This window comes from Dasypus novemcinctus, chromosome 24 (genome assembly GCF_030445035.2).
Source record: "Dasypus novemcinctus isolate mDasNov1 chromosome 24, mDasNov1.1.hap2, whole genome shotgun sequence".
Lineage (NCBI taxonomy): Eukaryota > Metazoa > Chordata > Mammalia > Cingulata > Dasypodidae > Dasypus > Dasypus novemcinctus.
Window position 1 is genome coordinate 50,088,867 of NC_080696.1, and position 26,185 is coordinate 50,115,051.

The 26,185-nt window shown below is 39.2% G+C and overlaps 1 protein-coding gene and 1 pseudogene across 3 annotated transcripts; one reads left to right on the plus strand and one right to left on the minus strand.

The window, feature by feature from the left end:
* Nucleotides 1-1,598: 1,598 nt before the first annotated feature.
* Nucleotides 1,599-23,248, minus strand: ZNF334 (zinc finger protein 334). Of its 3 annotated transcripts, none has more exons than XM_004469905.5 (5): nt 23,138-23,248; nt 17,814-17,872; nt 8,323-8,407; nt 7,923-8,015; nt 1,599-6,346 (listed from the first exon to the last, which is right to left on the minus strand). In XM_004469905.5, the coding sequence occupies exons 2-5, from the start codon at nt 17,826-17,828 to the stop codon at nt 4,533-4,535; spliced, it is 2,007 nt and encodes a 668-aa protein (XP_004469962.1). In that variant the 5' UTR covers nt 17,829-17,872; nt 23,138-23,248; the 3' UTR covers nt 1,599-4,532. The 3 variants fall into 3 exon arrangements, with proteins under 3 accessions (XP_004469962.1, XP_058143155.1, XP_004469959.1); XM_058287172.2 differs by having other exon boundaries at nt 1,599-6,343; nt 8,323-8,449; XM_004469902.5 differs by having other exon boundaries at nt 8,323-8,449.
* LOC101427674 (holocytochrome c-type synthase pseudogene) lies at nt 23,193-25,810 on the plus strand (annotated as a pseudogene).
* The last annotated feature ends 375 nt before the right edge of the window (nt 25,811-26,185 follow it).

Here is a 26,185-nt window from a genome sequence, read left to right on the forward strand (position 1 = left end):
GAAAATAACAGATCAGGGGTCCCAGGTAGAGAGGAAGGGGGTGAAGAGTGATAAAGAGGGGTTGATTTGCAGGCTACAATTCCCCATTATAGGTTATAAATGCCCAGGTTTGCTTGCGTAGTGATCCAAGCGGGAGAGAAGGCAGCTGGAGTCTGGGGTCCAGAGGCAAGAGAGCATGAGAGCCATTTCTGGTATTTGTGCATTGGCAGCTTGTGGCAAACAAACTCCCACTCATGGAAATCAGGACTTGAAAGAAAAGCATTTCCTTTTAACATTAACCCTATAAAAATGGCAACATATATATATATACTATATATATATATAAATGTAAATCTATTTGTAATTACAAGGCCTTTTGTTCTCAGAATTTGACTTTTTAAAATTCTATGTAATACCCTGGTGAACATGCCTATTAGGAAATCCAGTAAATTTTCTTTAAAAAAAAACTTTATTTTTCAATTTCAAAACATAAAACAAAAGAGAAGAGGCAACTCGACAAATTAAGGAAGCATCACTTCAAAAACTGTCCAGGCAGATCTATCTTATTTAATCCTAAAAACTAACTCAATTCTTTCTCCAGTGTTCTGAAAGATGAATAAATGAGCACAGGTTTAGTTAAATGACATGACCAAGGTCTTCTTGTTAATGAAAATGAAAAAAAATGCTTGATCATACATCTCAAAACTAAATCTCATATTCTTTCTTACCTTTAGCACTGACATAGTACCTTCTTTGCTACAAAAATATTACAGTATTAACTAGTCTATACATTAGTTGTATTTTTCCCAAGTATTACCTTACTCTTAACATCTTATAATAGACAAATATTCTTGTAATTATATTATTAACCACGATTTTAATCTACCACTGAAATCATTATACTGTACAGTCCCTAGGTTATTCACTAGCTGTCTTTCAACTATCATTAACCTCCCTGGACTACCCCTTTCAACCACAATCACATTTATAAATCAGCAGTGTTATATATGTTTACCATCAACTCTATCCATTTCCACGTTGACAATCAACCTTATTAAATATTCTACATACACGATCACCTCCCCTTCTGAACCTACATTCTATCTCCTAACCACAAGAAAGTTACTAGAATAGATGACTTTAGCCAAGTGGCAGGATACAAGATTAATATGCAAAATCAATGAGCAAACTAAAGAGGACATCAGAAAAAAAAAACACATTTATAATATGGACTAAAAATGAATATTTAGGAATAAACTTAACCAAGGGCATAAAGGATCTAAAATCAGAAAACTACAAAATGTTGCTAAAAGAAACTGAAGCCCTAAATCAAGGAAGAACACTGTGTTCATGACTGGAAGACTAAATATTAAGATGTCAATTCTACCTAAACTGATTTATAGATTCAACACAATCCCAATAAAAATCCCAACAGCCTTTTTTGCAGAACTAGAAAATCTAATTATCAAATTTATCTGGAAGGGCAAGGGCCTCCGGATAGCCAAAAATATTTTTTAAAAGAACCAAGTTGGAGGACTCTCATGTCCTAAATTTAAAGCAGGGATTCTTAGCAAAGTGTCTGTGGGCTTGAATTGAAAATTAAAAAAAAAAAAAAATTCTTGTGGGGACGTATTGACATGGGTGTGATATATTTATTAAATAATACACAGTATAGTGGGGACTTAGTAAGGGGTTTGTGGAAAAAAGGTGAAGAACCTCTGCTTTAAAACATTTTACTGGGAAGCGGATTTGGCCCAACTGATAGGGTGTCCGCCTACCACACAGGAGGTCCAAGGTTCAAACCCAGGGTCTCCTGACCCATGTGATAAGCTGGCCCACGCACAGTGCTGATGCACGCAAGGAGTGCCGTGCCACGCAAGGGTGTCCCCTGTGTAGGGGAGCCCCATGCACAATGAGTGCGCCCTGTAAGGAGAGCCACCCAGTGCAAAAAAAGTGCAGCCTGCCCAGGAATGGCGCCGCACACACAGAGAGCTGACACAAGAGGATGCAACAAAAAGAAACACAGATTCCCAGTGCCGCTGACAAGAATATAACCGGACAATAAGAACTTACAGCAAATGGACAGAGAGCAGACAATTGGGGGGGAATGGGGAAGGGGAGAGAAATAAATAAATAATAAATCTTTTAAAGAAAACAAAACAAAACATATTACTTAGCTACAGTGGTAAAACAGTATGGTACTGACTTAAAGACAGATTGACCACGCAAATAGTGTTCAGAAATAGACCCTCACATCTATGGTCAAGTGATTTCTAAAAATTTTCTGTAATTTATTTATCCCCGCCCCCCGGGCCCCCATGGCTCCCTTGTCTGTCTGCTCATCTTCTTTAGGAGGCGCCAGGACTCAAACCTGGGACCTCCCATGTGGGAGGAGAGTGTCCGACCACTTGAGCCATTTCTGCTCCTTGCTGGTTGTGTTGTCTGCTGGTTGTGTCATCTGCTCGTCTTCTTTAGGAGGCACCAGGAACCAAATCCAGGACCTCCCATGTGGAAGGTGGATGGGTGCCCAACTGCTTGAGCCACATCGGCTCCCTGATCAAATGATTTTTGATAGAGCTGTTAAATCCACTCAGCTAGGTCAGAACAGTCTATTCAACAAATGGTGATGGGAGAACTGGATGTCCATATATAAAAAAAGAGGATCTTTATCACAGACCTTATATAAAAATTAATTCAAAATGGATAAAGGAAAAGAAAATGTAGGGAATCATCTTTAAGATCTTGTGGAGGGTAGTGGTTTCTTAAATCTTATACCCAAAGCATGAGAAACCAAAGAAAAAATAGATAAATAGGACTTCCTCAAAATTAAACAGTTTTGTGCTTCAAATGACTTTAAGGTGAAAATGGCAGTCTATTCAATGGGAGAAAATCTTCAGAAACCACATACCCAATAAGGATTTGATCTCCACATTATATAAAGATATCACATTGGGGAGTGCGTGTAGCTCAGTGGTTGAGCACCTGCTTTGCATGTATGAGGTGCTGGGTTCAATTTCTGGTAACTCCTAAAAAAAATCACATAACAACTATAAAAAGACAAGCAGCCCAATTAAAAAATGGTCAAAAGACTTGAATAAACATTTTTCCAAAGCAGAAATACAAATGGCTGAAAAATACATGAAAAGATAACTCAACCTCACTAGCTATTAGGAAGATGCAGAGCAAAACTACAATGATACCATTTCACCTTACAGAATGGCTATTATTAACAAAACAGAAAACAACAAGTGTTGGAGAGGATGCAGAGAAATAGGAACACTTCTTCGCTGTTGGTGGGAAATGTAGAAAGGTACAGCCTCTGTGTTAGTTTGGAGGTTCCTCAGGAAGCTAAACACAGAACTGCCATATGATCCAGTAATTCTGCTACTAAGAACATATTCTGAACTGAAAGCAAGAATCTGAACAGATATTTGCACACCAATGTTTAAAGTGGCATTATTCACAATAGCTAAAAGATGGAAACAATCTAAGGGCCTGTCAACCAATGAATGGGTCAGCAAAATGTGGTACATACATTTGATTGAACATTATGCAGCTGCAAGAAATGAATTTGGGATGCATATGACAACATGGATGAACCTTTAGGATACTGAGTGAAATAAGCCAGACACAAAAGGATGAATACTGTATGGTCTCACTGATATGAACTAAATAGAATGAGTAAATTTATGGAGTTAAACTATAGAGAAGTACAACCAATTTTTGAAAACATAGTAGATGCCATAATCAAACCACTGAAAGAACAGGGGTAAGTGGGTGTTAAGAATACTAAAACCAGGGAGACAAGAACTTTCTGGATTCAAACACCATCAGTATTCTCTTTGTTGCTCAAGCCGGCTTACGTTGCATCTTTTTCCTATAGCAATTGCTGTTTTCTTGACTTGGCTGCTGGAGGGTCCAGGATCACATATTAGCTATCCTGTATTTACCTCCTGTTAGAAATGGCTACGGAAGGGCTCTCACTGGCTCAGCTTTATCCATTGCTCAACTGTGGTATAGTCACTGTGGGGTCAGTAGAATTCGTCCTTTTGAGTTAACGGTCACTTTTGCAGATAAAGTAACTGGGGCAAATTACTGCAAGATGTGGAAACAGAATGAGAAGACAAAAACCAAGTTGCCTAATTTGAGCACTTAATACACCATAAATTAGGATATTATAAAGTACTCAATTAACATAGGGACAACTGGTACTAATTTGGAATGAACTCACACCTCATAATAAACAGTCAAGAAACAGTGGAGAGAAAATCAGTTAACAATTTAACTTAATGCTTGTTTCATTATTTTAAAAGGGAGGCACACTTGGCATAATGTTTGAATTGTTGATGAACAGTTTCATAGTTCATACTGAATGTTCTACCACATTTATTAAACATACTATATCCATCTCCTGTGAGTTTTCTGTCATATAGTGAATATTGACTATGGCAGAAAAATTTCCCATACTCATATTCATAAAATTTCACTCTTCTGCAAGTGTTCATAGGGTTTTAGTCTCATGAAAATTATTTGATTTATTGCTTTCTTAGAAATCATTCCTTGTGAGTTTTCTGATGTAAAAGGAAGTTTGATTTGTGGCGAAATGTTTTCTCACATTTGTTACATTCATAGGGTTTCTCCCCTGTGTGTATTTTCTTGTGTTCAGTGAGAGTCCACAACCGACGATAGGTTTTCCCACATTCATTACATTCATAAGGTTTCTCTCCTGTGTGAATTCTCCAGTGTACCCTGAGGACTGACTTATGGCAAAACGATTTCCCACATTCATTACATTCATACGGTTTCTCCCCAGTGTGAGTTCGCTGATGTTCAATGAAGGAGAACTTCTGGCAGAAAGTTTTCCCACATTCATTACATTCATAAGGTCTCTCTCCAGTGTGTGTTTTCTTATGGTGAGTGAGGGCTGACTTTCGGCAGTAGGTTTTCCCACATTCATTACATTCATATGGTCTCTCCCATACAGTTCTCTGATGTACAGGATGGGAGTTTTTGCTGATAGCAAGCCCATGTTCATTATACTCATAAATGTTCCCTTTTCTGTGCATTCGCTTATGCTCACCATGGTTTGACTTCACACTGAATGTTCTATCATATTTATTAAATACTCTGTGCTCCTCTCCTGTATGAGTTTTTTGATGTATAGTGAGTGTGGACTTATGACAGAAAAACCTCCCACATTCATTACATTCATAAGATTTCTTTCCTCTATGAGTTATCTGGTGTACGATGAGGGCTGATTTAGTACATAAAAATTTTCCACACTGACTGCATTCATAGGGTTTCTCACCTGTATGAGTTCTCCGATGCACATTGAGGGCCGACTGACGGAAGAAGGTCTTTGCACATTCATTACATTCATAGGGTTTCTCCCCTGTGTGAATTCTCTGATGTGCAATAAGGGCTGACTTGCAGAAGAAGGTTTTCCCACATTCATTACATTCATTTGGTTTCTCTCCTCTGTGAGTTCTCTGATGTACAACAAGGTAAGATTTCTTGCTGAAGGCATTCCCACATTCCTGACATTCATAAGGTTTCTCTCCTGTGTGTGACCTAAAATGTTCAGTGAGGGCTGACTTCCAAAGGAAAGTCTTTCCACATTCATTACACTCATAGGATTTCTCCCCTCTATGAATTTTCTGATGTATGATGAGGGCTGACTTGTCAGAGAAGGTCTTCCTACATTTATTGCATTCATAGGGTCCCTCTCCAGTATGAATTCTTTGGTGTCGAGTGAGGTGTGTCTTCACACGGAAAGTTTTCCTACAATCATTACAAACGTAAGGTTTCTCCCCCGTGTGAATTCTCTGATGTACAATGAGGGTGGACTTCTTAGAGAAGGTTTTCCTACATTCCCTACACTCATTTGGCTTATTTTCAGGATGTACCCTATTCTGTGTCAGGAGGACTGTTCTCTTGAGGAAGGTTTTCCCAAATTGATTATAGTGAAAGGGTTGTTTCAAAGTCTGAGTGTTCTGGTGCAGAATAAGATCTTCATTTTGAGTTCTGGCTTTCTTAATTTGGTTATATTTGTACTTTTTCATTTCAGAATAACTTTTCTCATGCTTAGCATGAAGTAGTTGTTTCCCACATCCATTGTGTTCATTAGGAATTTTTTTAAAATAGTTTTTCTTTGCAACAATGACTTCTAAATTAGGTTTCAAACTATTTCCATATGAATCAAATTTATAGGGTATTTTTCTTGAAGGAACAATATTCATGCCCAGATTAAATGTTTTTCCAAATATATTAGCTCTCTCTGTAATCAGTGTTTTGTTGCTGAGGAATAAAATTTGCCTCAGATGTTTGTCCTGGATTTCCTTGTCATTCTCCAACTCATCACCAACTTCTAAAAAGAAACACAATTTCTAATAACTTGTGAGTTTTTACACATTTGCTATGAAATGAGAAATCATCAGAAATGCCTTGTTAGGGATGGACTTCAGGCCCTACCTCCCAGGACTAAAGAAATTTCAAATGCAAATATTTCCTACCTGATCCACCCTGGGGGGAAACAAAAAAAAACAAAACCAAAAACAAATATGGGGGAAAAAAAGCATACTCACCCACACCAACTTCTTTTACAAAAAAGCGAGAAGAGGAAACTGGCAAATAATAAAAGTACCTTTAACACTTTACAAATACTAACTAAAAACAGGTGGCAAAAGTAAAATAGTCACAAGGAACAGTAAGCACCAAGTATACTTAAAGTGTGGCTGAAAGAGTATTAAGTAAGACATACAAGATGCAAGTAAACATTTAAAGAAAGATATGAGACAGTGAGACTGGGTGGAACAGACTTCAGAGAGATGGTCATTATTACCAAAAAAAACAAAACAAGGAAGGGCAAATCTGCAATGTCCATAACATGGGAACTCTGGAATTTGCACAAATAAAAAGGAGAATGGAAAGTGACACAGTGAATTAACCAGGGTTGGGACAGGGTGAGGCAGGTGAGGCAACTTAGGGCATCTGCATGACACTGAGAGCAAGGGTCTTAAATTTTGGCTCTAGGCACCTTGTTTGCCTCACTCTAGCTCCAACCCTAGGGATGAATGGAAAGAATGAGCTACTTTTTCAGTTAAAGCATGAAGAGAAAAATGGCAAGTGACTAGAAAGACAATGGAAGTCAAGTAAGATCTGTTTTTTTAAACAGACCTATGACTTGGGAAGCGAACATGGCTTAAATGAGAGAGCATCCGTCTACCATAGGGAGGGTCCAGGGTTCTATCCCCAGGGCCTCCTGACCTGTGTGGTGAGCTGGCCCATGTGCAGTATTGCTGTGTGCAGTATTGCTGTGTGCAACCACGCAGGGGTGCCCCCATGTAGGGGTGCCTCACGCACAAGGTGTGTGCCCCACAAGGAAAGACGCCCCACATGAAAAAATGTGCAGAGCCCCCAGGAGTGGCACTGCATGCACGGAGAGCTGATGTAGCAAGATAACTCAATAAAAAAGAGACACAGATTCCCAGTGCCGCCTGATAATGCAGCGGATGCAGAAGAACACATAGCGAAGGGACACAGAGAGCAGACAATGGGGGAAGGGAGTGGAAGGGGAGAGAAAGAAATAAAATAAATCTTTAAAAAAAATGTAAAAAACAGACCTACGAGTGTCTTAATATAAAATAAATCTATGACATTAGGGGTGGACTAAGGTAGGCAATAGAGAATGTTATAGTGAGGTGTGGCAAAGTTTAAGGTGAGGCAAAAGAGAAATTAGATTCTAGGGATAGGTAACTTAGTGGCAAAAGTCTTTATTCAGTCTTTAGGTAACCATGGCATGGCAGTTAACTGAACTCAATTACTTCGAAGGGTCTGGAGCCTATAAAAAGATTCCTGAAAAGCATTACAAAGATGCCAATATGATACTTAGTTCCTTGGAACTCTCATTTCCATTGGTTCCTACCTGCCCAGTTAGTACTCACCTGGGTAGTTCCGACTTGAGAATTCCTCCACTATCCATGGTTCTTTTCCTTGCTCCAATTTGAAGATCACTTCTGGTTTGCTAACATGATACCCTGTTAATAGGAAATGATACAGAACCTGGACCAAGCTCTTTGCATTTCAGGGACTCCGAAGGATGAAGAAAATACAGCTTTACAAGCTGCATAATGAAGATGCTCAGCAATAGCTCCAAAAAGCTAGAACTTTTTGGCAAGAGGGTGGGGGAAGGGCAGTGAGTACACATGTTTTTCTACTGCTTAAATGGGTCTACGTATCTTTCTCTTTGATACTCAAGGCTAAATAATAAATTATAAAAATTCAATATGTTTTTATGACAGAAAATGCATGCTCTTGGGAGTTAGGCAGGGAGGCTGTACTTACCCACTGAGATGAAGTTGCTATAGTTCTCCAGCATCACATCCTTGTACAGGCTTCTCTGAGCAGGCTCCAGTTGCTGCCACTCCTCCTGGGTGAAGTCCACCATTAGATCCTTGAATGAAACCAATTCCTGACAAAATATATTTAATCTGATGTGATTAGAATTGAGTGGTATTAAATATATAGGAATATCAGAGATAAGGAGGCTTCTGTTATGGATAATGGAAATCATAAAGAGATATACTTTGTGGGAGGGTAAAAAATTTAGAAACATCCTGTCACTTTGTTCATTTTTCTACTTTGATTTCAAAAATCAACTGAGCTTACATCAATTTCTTAGGTTACTAACTCACATAAAATACTGATCCTGCTTTCAAGGCACACAATCTGAGAGGATGAAATATGCAGAAATATACATCTGCAATAAGGGACAATGATGGATATACATACGAGATAAAGGGTGGTCACAGAAGAGAATGCTATTTCCATTTTGTGTTACCAGGCTTCTTTGAGGGAATAATAATTTTAGTCCTGAAATGGAAATAGGGTGTTTTGCAGGAATGGGAGCATTAAGAAATACACGTGGGCTATTATGTATTGAATCATGTCCCCCACAAAGACATGTCCACGTCCTAATTCCCAGCCCTGTGAAAATGAACTCATTTGTAGATTAAAGATGTTGTTAGTTAAGGTGAGGCCAAAGTGAAACAGCATGGGCCTTAATCCAATATAACTGGAGTTCTTATAAGCAGAGGAAATTTGGGCACAGGAAAAGTAGGAGACAGGAAACATACAGGGAGATAGGTGATTCTGTGACCGAGGCAGAGACTGAGTTATAGATTGCCCAGAAGCCACCACCAAAATACTACAGACTTCATAGAAGGCATGGTCTGCTGATACCTTGATTTGGTCTTTTAGCCTCCGAAACTGATAAAAATCTCTGTGGTTTAAGCCAACTAGTTTGTGGTATGTGTTAAAGCAACCCTGAAAACTAAGGCACAAGCATAAAACACACGTGGGAAGTAAAGAGAACTACACATATTTTGGTATGAAAAGATAATAAGGAGCTGGGCTGTGGTGAGATGAATGGCCAAATATTATTCAGGCATGAGGAAACAGAAGGACTTTTTCTACAATTTGTAGTCCTGAGATTTTTTTTTTGGTGGTGCAACGTATCAGTAAAACACGTTTGCACATACAACTAACATGTATACCTGCTTCCTAATAATGTACTTCTAATAATGTGTTCCTTAAGCTATATGTAATAACAATAAAGCTTAATCATTTCTCATTCTTTTAGCCAAAATATCAATGTGAATGGAAGGCCAGGGTGCTCTCTACCTTGGAAGAACAACGCTGTGAGAAAGGGGAGGCCATAAAGAGATATTTACAAGCAAGGAATGGAGTTTTATTATCAAATTTGCATCTCATACAGGGATTGGCAAGCTATACCCTGTAGGCCAAATCCAACCCGCTGTAAGCCAAATCTACCCATGCCCATTTATTAATACATTTTCTGTGACTGCTTTCATGCTACAAAAGCCAAGTTGAGTAGTTTTGACAGAGGCTATATGGCCAGAAGCCAGAAATCTTTATTACTTGGTCCTTTAAAGAAAATGTTTGTTGTCCCCTACTCCAGAAAAACAGAAAATGCCTTAAATGTCAAAGTAGAGTTGAAGAAAATTAGGACCCTATTGTGAGATATGATCATAGGAAGTTCCGGTGGAGTTGTAAATGGGGGTACCAGTCTTACATGATAAGGTGCAAGAGGGGTTGGCCACTGATTGTGTCATGGGAGAAGTAATGTTCAGATTATCCTGCATGACCAGCTGGTAGATGTTAGTATTGTATGCTGAGCTGAGAAAACCTAACAAAAAATAAATAAATAAATAAATAAATAAATAGAGCATAGGAAGCTAATGCATTGATCTTCAGGATGCTATGCTTGAAGTGTGCTGTGGAATACACAAGTAGACATAGCCTGCTTGTGGTTGGATATACGGTTCTGAAACTCGAGAAGGAGAGAGAAGTGATCAAAAATCAGTTTTTAAATTAAAGCATAATAGCTGATTATTTTCCAAAATTAATGAAAGACATCAATCCACAGATTTGAGAGGTCTATGAACCGTAAGCAAGAAAAACCACATTTTAGCAATAAACTGCTAAAAAGCAGACAAAAAGAAATTCTTAAAATTAGTCAAAAAGGAGATATATTACCATTAAAGGATAAAAACAGGACAGCTAAATTTTCCACAGAAATGTAAGAAGGCAGAGGAAATATAAATGATATTTTTTAAATGCTAGGGGAGGGGGGTGGTAGTGGCAGAGGTGGGCAGAGAACACACCTTTCAAAAATAAAGGCAAAATTCAGGCAAACAACAACTTAACAGACAATTCATCACCAGAATTTCATTTAAAGATATACTAAAAGAATCTTTCAGGTAGGAAAATATTCCCAGATGGAGACAAAGAAATACAGGAAAGAAGGAAGAGCAATGGAAAAAGGTAAATGTTAGAGGTTTGCAATAATTAACAAGCTGCAGCTCAGTTTCCCCTGATATGCACTGGGAAAAAGGCAAACCCCCTCCCCTTTGTCTGAGGCCATGGCACTTTCCCATAGGGTAAACAAAGAAACCCCATAGATGGGGAAGCAGATTTGGCCCAACAGATAGGGCATCCGCCTACCACATGGGAGGTCCAAGATTCAAACCAGGGCCTCCTGACCCATGTGATGAGCTGGCCCACACGCAGTGCTGAGGCGCGCAAGGAGTGCCCTGCCACGCAGGGGTGTCCCCTGCATAGGGGATCCCCACGAGCAGGGAGTGTGCCCCGGTAGGAGAGCCGCCCAGCATGAAAAAAGTGCAGCCTGCCCAGGAATGGCGCCGCACACACAGACAGCTGATGCAGCAAGATGACACAACAAAATGAGACAGATTCTGGGTGCCGCTGACAAGAATACAAGTGGACACAAGAAGAACACATAGCGAATGGACAGAAAGAGCAGACAACTGGGGGTGGGGCAGGGAAGGGAGAGAAATAAAAAATAAATCTTAAAAACAACAACAAACCCCCCCCCCCATAGAATCAGGAGTAAAGGGAGACAGAGATCTTCACTATCTGAATATCAGAGGGAGATGGAGATCTTTACTACCTCTACCTGCATATCAGAGGGAGACAGAAACCTTCACTATTTACATATAGAAGGGAGATAAAGAAACACTTTAATCCTTACCTATCAGAAGAAACATCTGCTCCTGCAGTATTCCAAGAAACCACAACTCCCTAACCCACTATCCTCTAGTCATTATCAGGGAAAATTTTCACTTCTAGGGCTTCCTATTGGTCCCTGTCCCTCACTCAGACCCTCAACCCCCTCCCATTAACTATCACTTCCCCTCCTAGGAAAGTTCCGTATAAATTCAAGCCCCCCCTTTCCAGGAGTGGGCTGAAATCTTTCTTCAGACCCTCACCATGCTGGTGGGGCGGCTGAAGTCTGTTTTTCAGACCCCCTCCATTGGAAGAGCTTCTCAATAATTTCTTTCTTTGCCTGTGGTCATATCGGTCCCAGTAAATGCTGTTTTTCTCCAACAGTAAATATGCAGTAAAAATAAACACTATACAAAGCAATGAGAGTAGAGTAATGAACTGGAGTTTAAAATACATGGAGAAGTAAAATGTGTAACATCAATAACCCAAGAGGCAGAAGAGGGGAATAGAGTCAAATGTTCTAAGGTTCTAGTATTACTGAGGAAGTGACAAAAGCAATCATTTTTAACAGACTATAGTAAGTCCAGGATATATGTTTTAATCTCTAGAATAACTATTTTAAGGAAAAAGGTAAAAGAACATAAGTAAAAAGTTAACTGAACAAATAGAATAAAATATTTTATTAATTGAAAAGAAGCCAAGAAAGGGAAAAGGGAAATGAAATGGTCAGTTAAACAGAAAACAAGCAGTATATTGCAGATATGAACCAAAATAGTCAATTATTACATTAAATTTAAATGGACTAAGCATGACTATTAAAAGACTTTGAGATTTGATGAAAAATAACAAAACTCCATGCTGCATTATAAATATTATAAATATAAGGACACAGAAAGGTTAAAAGTGTAAGAATGGAAAACATTAATCTCACACACACATACACACACACACAGCTGGTGTGTCTATAGTAATACCAAACAAACAGAAAGAATTACTAGAGATAGACTTTTTCTAATAACAAAGAGAGCAATCCACTAGGAATATATCACAATTATAAATTTGCATGTATGAATTAACATAGCTCCAAAATATATAATCCAAAAACTGTCTTAAGTAAAAGAAAGACAAATTCACAAACCCAGTAGGACACATTTCTCTCAGTAGCTAAGAGAATAAGTAAATAAAAAGTAGGAAAAATAAACAAGATTTCTAAAACACAAACACATTGTTTCATCTTGACTCCCTTCACCAAATTATTCAAAAGGACCAGAAACATATGGTTGGAACAATATTAGGAGACTTATTAATATTAATTAGGTTAATACAGTATTAATACCACATCAATAAATCCAAGGGGGAAAAGATCAATGATTATCTCCACAGATGCCAAAAAAGCTTTTGAGAAAACTTAGCACCCATTTCTAATTTTAAAAAACCTCAAGGAAATAGTAATTAATAGATATTTTCTTCACATATTTACCTTAATCATAAAGCCAGAATTTTACCTAAGTAGGAAACCTTAGCAGCATTACCACTAAAATCGGAAACAAGATAAGGATACCCACTATCTCTACTGCTACTTAACATTTTTCTAGAAATATTACCAAAGTAATTTAAGAAGAAAAATTAATTAGAGGAACTCCCAGTTTCAGTACTGGCATGTTAAGAGCTTGGAATTTGTCACTACTGTCCTTACAACAATAAAAAGCTGAACAAACTGAAAACTAAGGACTTTTCTTGGATCTGAGAACTGAGGTTGCAGGACAAACCAGTACCCTATAATCTGAAGAAACAAATAAATACAGAGAGTGACTGTCGAGATCTGTTTACCTTGAGCAGAAGCTGCTGAAATCATAACTGTAGGAGCATTTACAAGGTAATTTTGATGAGTTGCCAAAGGCTGGATTAGCTTGAGAATGAGAAACCCCTGGGGTCGACAGTCTTAGGGAGTCCCCCTACACCAGGGGTTCTTAAACTTTTTTGTGCTACAGACCCCTATGCCAGTCGGGTGAAAATAACAGAATATTACTGTAATTTATTACACACATTCATAAGTGAAGGAAACACAAGATTTCTGTTGGAGGTCAGAGAAAATAAAGACAATAGGTTAATTTTTTTCAAATCAAGCTCACGGACTCCCTGAAATCCTTCCACGGACCCCTTGGGGGTCCATGGACCCCTGGTTAAGAATCCCTGCCCTACACCTTCATAGGTTTTACCTCCAGGAACCCCACCAGGTTCCTGTGGTGAAGAGACAACAAAGATCCCCTGGTGGATCTAGGAGAGGGAGAACTGTTGTGAAGTATGCCTAGAGTTTTCTCCATAACAAAGGCCTTCTCTCTAGGGTAAGTTACCAGCGCCTTATCCTACCTAGAGTGAAAGATATTGTGTGCCTTCAGTCCCCTTTTGCCTTTTTGTCACACCTAAAGGGAGAAAGCTAAGAAGTATTTGTGAAGGTTACAGCCCAGGGACACAGGCCCATTAAAAGACTGAGATTTTATCATAAGGTTATAGAGCGTTTCCCCTCCTCCACACCTTACCACCACACCAAGAGTGCTCCAATACAAAAAGAGAGGATTACAGCTGAAACAGAGTTGCAAAACACAAACTTTATGTGAAGAGAAATTCTAAGGGAATCCCAAAGACAACAGAAGAGATAAAAACAAGTGCAGCAGAGGAAATTTAAGCCTCTCCTTAAATTTACAACTACAGCAAACATTAAACATAGCCCAACTCTTAGCCAGGTTAATATAAAATCTCACACTAGAGGCCTATTTACTTGAGTTCCAATTACCAAAAGCATCACGCTCAACTTTAAAAAAAAAAAAAAAAAAAAAAGGTGCAAGGCACACTAAAAGCAAGAAAAATCAATTTATTAGAGGTTTAAGAACTGCTAAAGTAAAACTATACAGATAATATGGAATTAGATCTAGAAAACCTTAGAAAATCAATGATAAAACTAAAATAATAAATCAGTAAAGTAACTGGATATAAAGTTAGCATACAGAAATCAATTAACTTTCATAAGCATAAAATAACCATTTAGAGGTTGCTGATCTCTATGAGGCTTCAGCCTTCCTCTTCCTCTTAAGGAATAAAATGATAGAAGTATGTGTGTGTTAATGTCCATAGGCATAAATACATTTCCTAGCTTTGACTGTTGAATGGTCTAGAAGCAATGACAACCCACTAGCACACCTAGAGCCCAGATCTTGATTACTAAATACCACTCTTCAATAAAAAGAACCAGAATTTTCTGGAGCAATAGCTGGTTCCAGAGCTAAAGTAGGTAAAGTACAAAATAATAAAAGCCTGGGACATCTTGTGGTACCAGAAAGTAAGGAAGTACTCAAAAAATGATTGTAGACATGTCAAAATTACAAAGGAGCCAGCCTGAAGGAGCTCCCAATGTCCAAATCTGGGATAATTTGAGCAAAATAATAATAGATTTCTAAGTCATAGAATAAAATATCATTGGTCCAAACTGATATAAATAACTGAATAAATAAAAGGAAGAGAAAAAGAAGTGCTTCCTTAAAGTAATATTCCAATTAATAAATGTAGAAGGAATAATGGTAACAGATAAATCACCATTTAGCAAATACCACAGTAATAGCTGTTGCAGGCAAGAATCACTAATGGATGCTAACAATTAGCAGGCTAAAATATGAGAAATAGTATGTATTCTTGTCAAAAATGCCTAACTTTAAACTAGTCATGAGAAAACATTAGACAAAAAAGTACTCTACAAAATAACCGGCCAGTAAAATGTCAACTATAGTTATAAGAGACAAAGAAAAACTATCCTACACGGAGGAGACTAAGGAGACATAACAGTGAAATGCAATGTAGGATCCTGGGTTGGATCTCTGAACTGAAGAAAGACATTAGTGTGATATTTGGCAATATGTGAATAAGGTCTGTAGAATATGGTATTATATTCATGTTAATTTCCTGGTTTTGATCACTATACTATGATTATGTAATATGTAAGATCAATGGAAACTAGTGAGGGGTATATGGGTACCTTGTACATAATCTTTCCATTTCTTTTGTAAGTCTAAAATTAATTCAAAATAAAGTACTAAAAAATGAAATATCTTTCTCATCCTCTGCAAAAACTTATGATACCTGTTCTTTAGGACTGCTGTTTTACCTCATTCACTTGATTATCCTAGGTCACCTCAGCCTTTTTGTGCTTTGACCCATTATATACTTTATTAGATCATTTAGTCAAATCTTTTCTATTATCATTTAAGTGTTTCCTATACACAAACTAAAAATAGCTACATTATCCATATTATTTCCTCCATGAATACCTTGTCCAAAGAACCTATAAGTTTCCTGAGGATAAGCAGTAGCTTTTAATTGTGGATACAACTTTGGACATACAAAGTTTTGGGGCAGGTTAGTACAGTGAAAGGGGGAAGGTGGCTGGCCTGGCAGATTACATTGCTGTGAGACCCCTCCTGGAAACCTTCTGAGAAGCTGCTGCTAGAAAAATCCTGGGAGATCCTGGCCAAGAGAATCTCATTTGGAATGAGAATCCCATTTGGGGTCAAGAGAAAGCCCCAGATATCCTCAAAAGGCCTCACCATTGGTCCCTGAGGAATGACAGGTGGGACAACCAATCAGAACAGCAAATAGACTTTAAAAAGCCCTGACCTGGGACCCCATGTGGGCAACACACCCTGCAGCATGCCTGCAGCCCACACCTTGGACTGTGTACTTTTCTCGTTTTCTTGTTTCTTAATAAATTTTCTACTCCCTTGCCTACCCTATGGCATGTCCTTAAATTCTTTTATGCGACATAAGCCAAGAACCTAGAAGCCCAGAAACTAGAGCCACCTGGTAACAGTTTTACTGACTACAAGAAATGGCTGACAAGAGTATTATAAGCAAAAACCCAGTGAGACAGATAGCCAAATAAATGGAAAGCTCCCACTAGGGGTCCGTGAGCTTGAATTTAAATTAAAACAAAACAAAACAAAACATTATTCTTGTGGGGACATGTCAGTGCAGATGTGATACATTTATTAAATAATACACAGTATAGTGTGGACTTAGTAAGGGTTCTGTGGTTTTCACAAGACTGGCAAAGGGGTCTGTGGAACAAAAAAGGTTAAGAACCCCTGTACTAGGAAGTTCTTTACTCAGTAGAACAGACCCAGTTGCACTTAATAACATAAGGTCCAAAGTAAGAATAGTGATTGCGATTACTTTGTGAGAAATCCGATGGTACTTAGGACAAAAGAAAAAGAAACCCAATTCTCCTGGTCATTCAGATCAGTTCTGTAGGCAGGTGGGATGATTATTCACTCAGAGCAGGAGATAGTTTCCAGATTTGCACAAAAGACAACCCACCAAAAATTGATGAGCACTATTATGAGCCAGGAACAGAGCTACAAAAGACATAAAGATCAATACAAAATGTGTTCCCACCTTTAAGTGCTCCTGGTCTTATGTGAGAATCAGACACATACATAATGCATAGGCACTACACGAACTGCAGAGACAAAGATGGTCTGCAATGCTTTGTGAGCACACAGGAAAGGCATGCAACCCAATGGACAAAGAAGATAAGGGGGCAAAAATGGGTTCTATGAAGATAGAGTTTCTGGCTATGGTCATGAACAGTATGAAGATAAAAGGGGTGGAGAGTCAAGAAGCAATCCCAACAATGGAAATATGGTTAAAAGCAGGAGCATAAAAATTGAGGCATGTTCTGGAAACTATATGCAGATTCCTATCACTCTGTAGTGTTTCTCAGCATGAGTTCTCAACTAGGGACATGTTGTAAATCTGTGGGTATGTAATCCATTCACTCTAGGTTTTATCCCAGAACCAATGAGAACCATCAGGGTTCAAGTAAGATGACGATGAATTGATTCCATGGAATTACTGTGCTTGGCTTTAGTATAAAAGTTACAGGAAACCCACTGCATTTCTTCCACAACTTTTTCTCAAAGTTATCCTCTGCAACAAGATCATCTAAGAAAATGTTTAGACTTCAGTGAAAGGAAAACCATACTAATGCTCATTATAAGGCTTATCTCATATTGTCTGGACCTTTCTAACTCAACTTAAAAAACTATATAGAAACGTATAATTTCTGTATATTTATGTCAGCTTTTCCACTGTTGGTCTGAAACTCTATTTTCTCTAATGCAGAATTATATATAGATATATATATATAGTTCTACTATTTCATCTCGATGTATAAACCCCTAATAATCTCTTGAAATCCACTGTTAAAAATGTGGGAAGTAAATTCCTAAGCAACTTACCTGGGATTTGTTCATTTTCAAGTGCTCTTAGGAAAGGACCAAGAGTGGTGAAACCAGTGCTGGGTGAAAAAGAATAGGGAATAGTCATGAAAGGTGTAGCTAACACAGTAGTTCTTATAATTACTTACAAGAAATCCACACAACCATTTAAGAAAATGGCCATTTGACCCATCTGAAGGTACCAGAAGCCATGCGTTTAAGGACATCCCCTTGTCCATGTGTAATTCTGAAATGATCATGTAGAGCTTCTCTTACTGAGTGAATGTAATCAAATGTTTCCTACTGAATTATTGTCATTTATGCTTCCCCTAAAAAGTAGTAATAAAATAGAATCTAAGGGAGTTAATGAGGGGAACGATGGCAGAGTAGGGAGCTCCAGGACTTACTCCTCCTCTAAGAAGAGCTAGTGGGCAGGCAAAAACTGTCTGAAACAACTCTCTTGGGGTTCTGGAGGTCAGGGGGACAATGTACAGCATCCAAGGAAGAGGAGAACAAAGAGACTAGACACTGCAGTAAAAAACCGTAACTCGTTCTATGGCAGGTGCAAGTGCCCACCCTATATTCTTGAGGCGAGCCGCCTCAGGTCCAGTCCTTAGCCAGCACGTGTGGATGGAGAGGGACATGGAAGCCCTTCTCCCCAAGAATGGTGGGGTGGCCATGGTAGAGTACTGATCATAGTTTTTGATCAGCAAATTGAGATCACTGGCTCTGAAATGCTGTTTTAGCCTGCTTGGACAAGGACTGTCATGGCCATTGTTTCAACTCCACCCCTGACAAGGGCTGAGCTGGTAGAGGTTTAAAGACATACTGGCTCCTAAGGGTTGCAGGGAATATTTTGCTGAAGAGCACCAACCTCTGAGCAGGCCAGGAAAGCAGAGCTTTGGGAAGCTGACAAAAATACTTTTTGGGATCTTTCCTGCCCCTCTCTCCAGGGACCTCTGGAACTGGTTTGTGTCCCTTTTGTGGGTACCTAGTCCTGATCTGGTTAGGAAATACTGACTTCAGAAAATACTCTCCAGGGTGACTCTCCACCCAGAATTTGCCCTCCAAGCAAAAAGCAGGTAGATGGAAAAGAAGGAGAGTAAAAACAATCAATCAAAAAACTACAGAAGCAACACAAAAACAAACAGAACAGATCTTCTGTTCCTGGAGACGGAAGAGAAGAAAGGAAGCTTTCTCCTAGAGGTGAAACAATTGCACAAAAAGTGCAATCTTTGAAAAATGTACCACATAACCAGGGCAAGAATCAGATGAAGGTAAACTGAATAAATCTCACCAGTTAAACAAACACAATTCGAAAGGTCCAGAAAAAGGAGAACTATGTGTCAAAAAAGAGCCTTAACACAAAGCCAAACTACAATAAAACCCTAGGTAAGAGAGACAAATTGTCCTTCAGACTAAACTCATCAATATAATCAGATGTCTAGATATCAGCAAAAAAGTGTAAGTCATACTATGAAACAGGAAGATATAGCCTAGTCAAAGGAACAAATTAAAAAATTTGAAGGAGACATAGAATTTGGAACAACTAATCAGATGTTCAAACAACTCTCCTAAATCAATTCAAGGAGATGAAGGAAAATATGGCTCAAGAGATAAAGGATATTAAGAAAACACTGGGAAGCACAAAGGAGGATTTGAAAGTATGAAAAGAACCATAACACAACTTAGGGAAATGAAAGGCACAAGAGATTAAAAATACCCTAGAGAATACAGCAGCATATTTGAACAGGGAGAAGAATCAGTGAGCTAGAAGATAGGATATTCAAAATCTAAAAGAACTAGAGAAAAGAACGGAAAAAAAATCAAGCAGGGTCTCAGGGGAATGAAAGATAGCATGAAGTACACAAACATATGCATCATGGGTGTCCCAGAAGGAGAAGAGAAGGAAAAACGGATAGAAAGAATATCTGAAGAAACAACAGCCAAAATTTTCCAACTCTTTGAAAGACATATACACGTCCAAGAAGCACAACATACTCCAAACAGAAAAAACCCTAATAGAACTACTCTGAGTCACACACTAATCAGAATGTCAAATGCCAAAGACAGAGAATCTTGAAAGCAGCAAGAAAAAAAGCGATTTGTCACTTTTAAAGGAACAGCAGTAAGATTAAGTACCGATTTCTCATCAGAAGCCATGGAGGCAAGAAGACAGTGCTTTAATATTTTAAGGTACTGAAAGAGAAAAACTAACAGCCAAGAATTCTTTATCCAGCAAAACTGTCCTTCAAAAATTAGGGAGAGTTTAAAATATTCACAGATAAAGAGAAACTGAGTGACAGAGTCCACCAACAAGAGACCTGTCCTAAAAGAAATACTAAAGAGGAGTTCAGCAGGCTTAAAGGAAAAGACAGGAGAGAGGCTTGAGGAGAGTATAGAAATGAAGACTATCATTTAGGGTAACTAAAAGTGTTAAAAAAAAATGACAAAAAACAAGATATGACATATATAACCAAAGAATAAAATGGCTGAAGTAATACCTCCTTTCCAGTAATGATATTGAAAAACATCACAAGAAAAGAAAATTATAGGCTAATACGCCTTAAGAATACAGATTTGAGTATCCTGACAAAATACCAGAAAACTGATTCCAGCAGCATATTAAAATCGTTATACATCATGACCAAATGGGATTTATCCCATAATAAAAGGGTGGTTCAATGTACCAAAATCAAATCAATGCAATACACTATATTTATAAAATGAAAGGTAAATATCCCAATTGATGCAGAAAAGGCATTAACAAAATCCAGCACCTTTCTTGATAAATACAAAATGAAACAAAAAACCCCTTTCAAAGACAGGTGTAGAAAGAAACTTCGTAACATGATAAAGGGCATATATGAAAAACCCACATTATACTTAATGGTGAAAAACTAAAAGCTTTCCCTCTAGGATCTGGAACAAGATTAGGATGACCACTGTCACCACTGTTATTCAGCACTGTGCTAGGAGGTCTAGCCAGAGCATCTAGGTAAGAATGTTAGAAGGTCTAGCCAGAGCATTTAGGTAAGAAAAAGAACTAAAAGGCATCCAAATTGGAAGGGAATGACAGAAGGATTACGAAGTGAATGCTAGATGGGTATAGGGATTTTTGTTTTGGAGTAATGAAAATGTCCTAAAATTGACTGTGTGATGAATGTACAACTCTGTGATTATATTTTGGATGGATGGTATGGTATATGAATATATCTCAATAAAAACTGCTTACAAATTGAATCTAGGATTAAAATATTTATTGGCTTGGGAAAATGATATTACGTCACTTATCTATTTACCTACAAGTATTTTTAACCACTAAGATAAGAGAATCCAGTAGACTCTCAGATAAAAAGGATGCACATGCTTTCAGATGTTTATCTTTTTTTATTGGTAGCCCTCTCTTTGTTGAAGTTTCACGGTGATAAAGGACAGAGCCCTGACTTGGGAATCAAGAGACCTAAATGCAATTCATGGTTCTGTCACTAACAAACTGTAAGACTTTGGATGAGATACTACCTTCTAAGTCTTAATTTTAAAATAAAGGGAAATCATATAGTCTTAAAAATCTTTCCTTTGTTTCCACTGTGTGGTTGTATGAGGGAGAAAATAAATGCCAGGTGCAGTGATGGACATGGTTTGAGAGCAGCTCAGAATAAACAAAGAGAGGGTAGGAAATGGCATGCATGTGGTTAGGAAGCGATGGAAAAATTATTTCCTTGGCTACAGCTGGTAGGTACCCTTTCCTCCAACCTATACCCTTCCTCACAAGTCCTCTAATAAAGTATCCTCCCCTATCAAGTCTGCACCCTGTCCATTCCCTTCAACTGCAGCTCACATCTTTCTTCTGAAAGTTGAACCACAGTAATCAATGGTCTCTGAATATGGCGGTATCACCCAGACACTGCTCATACTGGAATACTGTGGCCCCGAAACTCTCAAGTCTACACCTTTTCATGGATTCCTCAGGCTTAGCCCTGAAACTCTGGGGAGAAGTTTGGTTCAAGAATATCTCTTTTGGGTGGGATTTCTATTCCTAGAACCTTCTGCTTTTTACTTGACTAGAAAAATTTTGTTTCGGGGCACTCAGGATCTGGGTACAGCGGCCACAGTCACATTAGCTGGAACCTACATTGGGGTACCAAGATTCTAGTGCATGGTGCTCTGCACCTTTTCTACAATCTAATCAAGACTGCTGGGGAATTAGATAATACTGCAGAAAGCAGGAAGAGCCTTGTGATCCAATTATGCCTTCTAACCTAAGGAAAGTAAGTCAAATGGTTTGTCAAAATATACATCGTAATTACCTCCTGGGGCACACAAAAGGCAACTCATTGAGCCAAGGAAAATCCAATTGGTGTACTAGAGGGGAATGTACATTACAAAGATCACAGAGTAGGAGTGAAAGAGGCCTGGTTTAAAAATTAGCTCATCGACCAGCTAGCTGTGTGACACTCGGTAAATCACTTTTACTCTGTGGAAATGGAGGTTTTTTAATTTGTTTTTTTAATGTGTGGACATGCTGACTTGACAGCCTGGTTGGGAGGATAGAATGTGGTATCTAAAAATCTTTGTGAAATCTCTAATACTGAATACTTACTGAGGTCTTATTATATGCTGGGCTTAATACGGCACAAGTACTATCTCATTTAAATTAACCTCGGCACAATCCTGTTAGGCAAATATTATTTCTATTTCATTTTATTGATGAGGAAACAGAATTACAGAGTCTATATAATATACCCAGTGATGCAGTGCTATCTGTGGCAGGATCAGCTCTGAACCCAAACATCATGCTCTTAAAACGTCATGCAAAGGCAGCAGACATCTCCGCCCATCCCCCCGCAAACTCCCTGAACTATCATTTCCAGTCAAATCTGCATTCTATGTATTCCTTCCATCTGCATGCAGTTCACTTCTTTCTTATCACGTACACTTAGCATAACGATAATGTTTAAAATGTTTATTTCTCATAATAAATATCTGGCCCGTTCCCTCCTGCCCTCTAGTACTTTACTACCTAGCCCGGAAGGTTGCAGATTCACGTTCATCAGTGGAACTTCTGGGATCAGGTTTTAGTCATTTGGATGCACAGACCTTTCACCTTCACTGAACACCTTCTTCAAATAATGAAAGGTCACAGACAGAGCGCACCCCGGGCCCCGCAGGTTAGAGGCCCAGCCCTCCTCGCCCTCGCTGCCTTTCTCCGAGGCCACTGACGGGCCTTCCTCGAGAGGGATGCAGCGCACGTCCTCCATCCGCGGACCCGAGTCCAGCTTCACCCAGCCCCAGCCGTCACTCTGACCACGAAAGCGCGAGCTCCCCGCCAGCCCTTCCTGTACCGTGTGGGTGCACCCGCATGGCTTTCAATTCCGCACCAGCAGAGGTCACCGATAAATGAGGAGGCCTGGAAGCAGCTGGACTCTCCCCCGGAAGAGCCTGGAGAACCGGAAAGAGCGCAGGGGTGGAGACCAGGAAACGACGCATGCGCATAAGAGGCCTCTGACCCACCCTTTCCGGAGTTCTCCAACGGTAGGATCTCCGCTTTCCAGACTACATTTCCCAAAAGCCTCCGCGACCCCCCTCAAAGAGTTTCTGCTCTAACCACTGGGAACAATTGATTGCTATGAACCATTAGCACCAAAACAAACAAGTTGCATATCAATTTCACTGACGACCATAAATGAAAATCGAAAAGTATAGACTATGAAAGAAAGGGAACAAAAACAGCCACCTGCAGGACTTCTCCCAGATAGGATAAAAAAAAAAGCATTAAAAAAAATTGCTGACTTTCCAAAATTAGATAATACATAAAAGTTGAAGATAAATCAGAATACACCTAAAAACCTAAAAAAATAATCTGTTATCCATAATCCCAATCCCAAAGATAGCTGGGCTTCACATTGGGTGCATATCCTGACAATGTTACAAAGGGGAAATCAAATGGATATGTCATAAGTGATGTGAATATAGGAAAAAAGTTTTCATTCACAAGAAAATGTGTATGTAAGTGTATAACTATTGAATAGAGGTATACAACACTTTACTCCAGGGTTCTTAACCTTTTTTTTTTCCACGGACCCCTTTGCTAGTCATGGACCCATTACTAAGCCCACACTATGCTGTGCATTATTTAATAAATATATCACACCTGCACCAACATATCTTTACAAGAATAATGTTTTATTTTTTTATTTCAGTTTAAACTCACAGATCCCTTATTAAGAATCCTTGCTTTACTCACTGGGAAGGCACAAAAGTTTCTGACAAAGTTATGGTATGTATTACCTGGCTCCAGAAAAGAAATTTACTGAGGACCCCCAGTAACGAAACTCACCAGTCTTTAGGCTTTGTACAATTCTTTTCCTCAATGAATTTAGTCTGACATTGTGACTCCCTTTAATCAAAAGAATACATCAGAAGTGACAATGCCAGTTCTCAAAACTAAGCCTTAAGAAACCCTGACAGTTTCCACTTTTGCCCTTTGGGAAATCCTTCGATACTGTGAAAGAAATCCTGCTACCCTGTCAGAGAGACCAAGAAGAATGGAGACGGAGAGACACTGAAACCACTTGGAGAAAGCAAGGGCCATTTCTCCTAACATCCCAGGGGGACCAGCCCTCCAGCCATTCTTGTCAAGGTATTATATGAGTGAGCCATTTTCATCATTCTAGGCCAATTAAGCCCCTGAGTGACTTCAGCCCCAGCTGAAATTACGCAGAGCTGAAGACTCACCTAGCTGATCCTACTTGTTTTACTTTCCTAGACAAATACCATATAATGAGTTGGTTTAAACAATGGGAATTGTCTCATAGTTTTGAGGCAAGGAGAAAATGCCATGGTCCCCTGGCAAAGCCTGAGGCATCAGCAAGGCAATGTTTTCTCCCTGAAGACTGGAGTTCTAGAGGTGGGTGCCAGTAATCCTTGGTCCTTGGCTTTTCTGTCACATGGCAATGCACGTGGTGGCATCTTCTCCTTTCTCCTCCAGGTTCTGTTGACTTCCAGCTTCTTCCCATAGCTTTCTATGTCTCTGACTTTCACTGTGCTTATGAAGCCCTCCACTAATCCAGATTAAAGCCCAACCTGAGGCAACACAGGTGACCAGGCTGGGGAAGGCAGCCACAACAGCGGTGGCAAAGCGCCGATGCTCTGGGCTCAGGCTGGCAGTTAGAGGCAGGGTCAGCCACCTGGAGCAGCCCCAAGGAGGAGTCAAGTGTAAGTTTAGAACCCTTTAGATTCAGCACCCTGATTCCTCCAATCATGGTTTGTCTGCATATATTCCTGCAGTTGCAGTTCAGACATCAAACGCTTCAGATTATCCCAGCATCCCCACCTTCAGGATGTCCTATGCATGAAGGGAAAATGAGAGGCTGCCCGGTGAGTGCAAAACCCTCAGACACAACCTGCGAGAGCAAAGTGTACTCTGTGCCTGCCCACCAGGATCACGCATACGAGCAAGTGGAGTGTCCTGTTAAGGCCACTGTGTCTGAGAATAAGGAGAACCTCAGTCCTTCAAATCTGATGCCACCACCGATCAGCCATTTACACTGCCTACTGTTGAGAGGAGTCCTCCATTCTGAGAGCAGACTCAAGAAAAAGTGGGTTTATCTTTCAGAGCAGACGTTTTGGAATGCAAGACTAAAGAAAGGGTGGGAGTGGGAAGAGAAGGATATTAGTCAGAAAGGTGTGTATAATATCATTAGAATCCACAGTCAGAATAGTGAGCAGGCCTGGAAGGAGATTTTGAAATGGGAGGCCCTGCATGCTGTGAAATGTCCTTGTGGTCTGTCATTGATCAGGTTCAGAGGTAAAGCTAAAGAATATTCACCAAGGGCAAGAATTCGTTCTGGCTGGAGTATGAATTACCTTTCAACACACACAATTGGATCATCAACCATTGTGGGACAGAAGTTAGATATGTCCTTGATTATTACAATGGCTGCCATGTGAACAAAGACTATCAGTTCACCGTCTTGGACATCCACCCCACATTAGATTCTCTTTCAGTAGCATAGGACAGAACGAAGTCGGCTTGGTGGTGCTGGATTTCACAACCACTGTTTTATTTGAGATAGCAAAATATACGTTGTTTTTTTTCCCTGAAAGATATGAAACTATTTTCCCCAAACTGAATTGCATTCATGATATAATGGGAACTTCAAACTGGTAATTATACTTGCTTACTTCACGAGGGGAACCACATTTTACCTTGTAGAGTATAGCAGATAATGTTTCTTCCCACTTAGCTTAAATAGCAGGTCTCTTAGTTTTTCCTTTTAACTGCTGTAGTAGTTTGATATTATTGATGAATTCAAAAAAGAAATATTGGATTATGTTTGTAAACTGGTCTTTTCCTCTGGGTATATTAGAGGGTATTGGATTCAGAGGTT

What these genes read in the sequence shown, in the direction of transcription:
- ZNF334 (XM_004469902.5), bottom strand. An exon ending in TAGCAACTTCATCTCAGTGG is followed by an intron (nt 8,016 to 8,322) that starts GTAAGTACAGCC and finishes TCCTATTAACAG; the next exon opens with GGTATCATGTTAGCAAACCA. An exon ending in CTCAAGTCGGAACTACCCAG is followed by an intron (nt 6,347 to 7,922) that starts GTGAGTACTAAC and finishes GTTTCTTTTTAG; the next exon opens with AAGTTGGTGATGAGTTGGAG.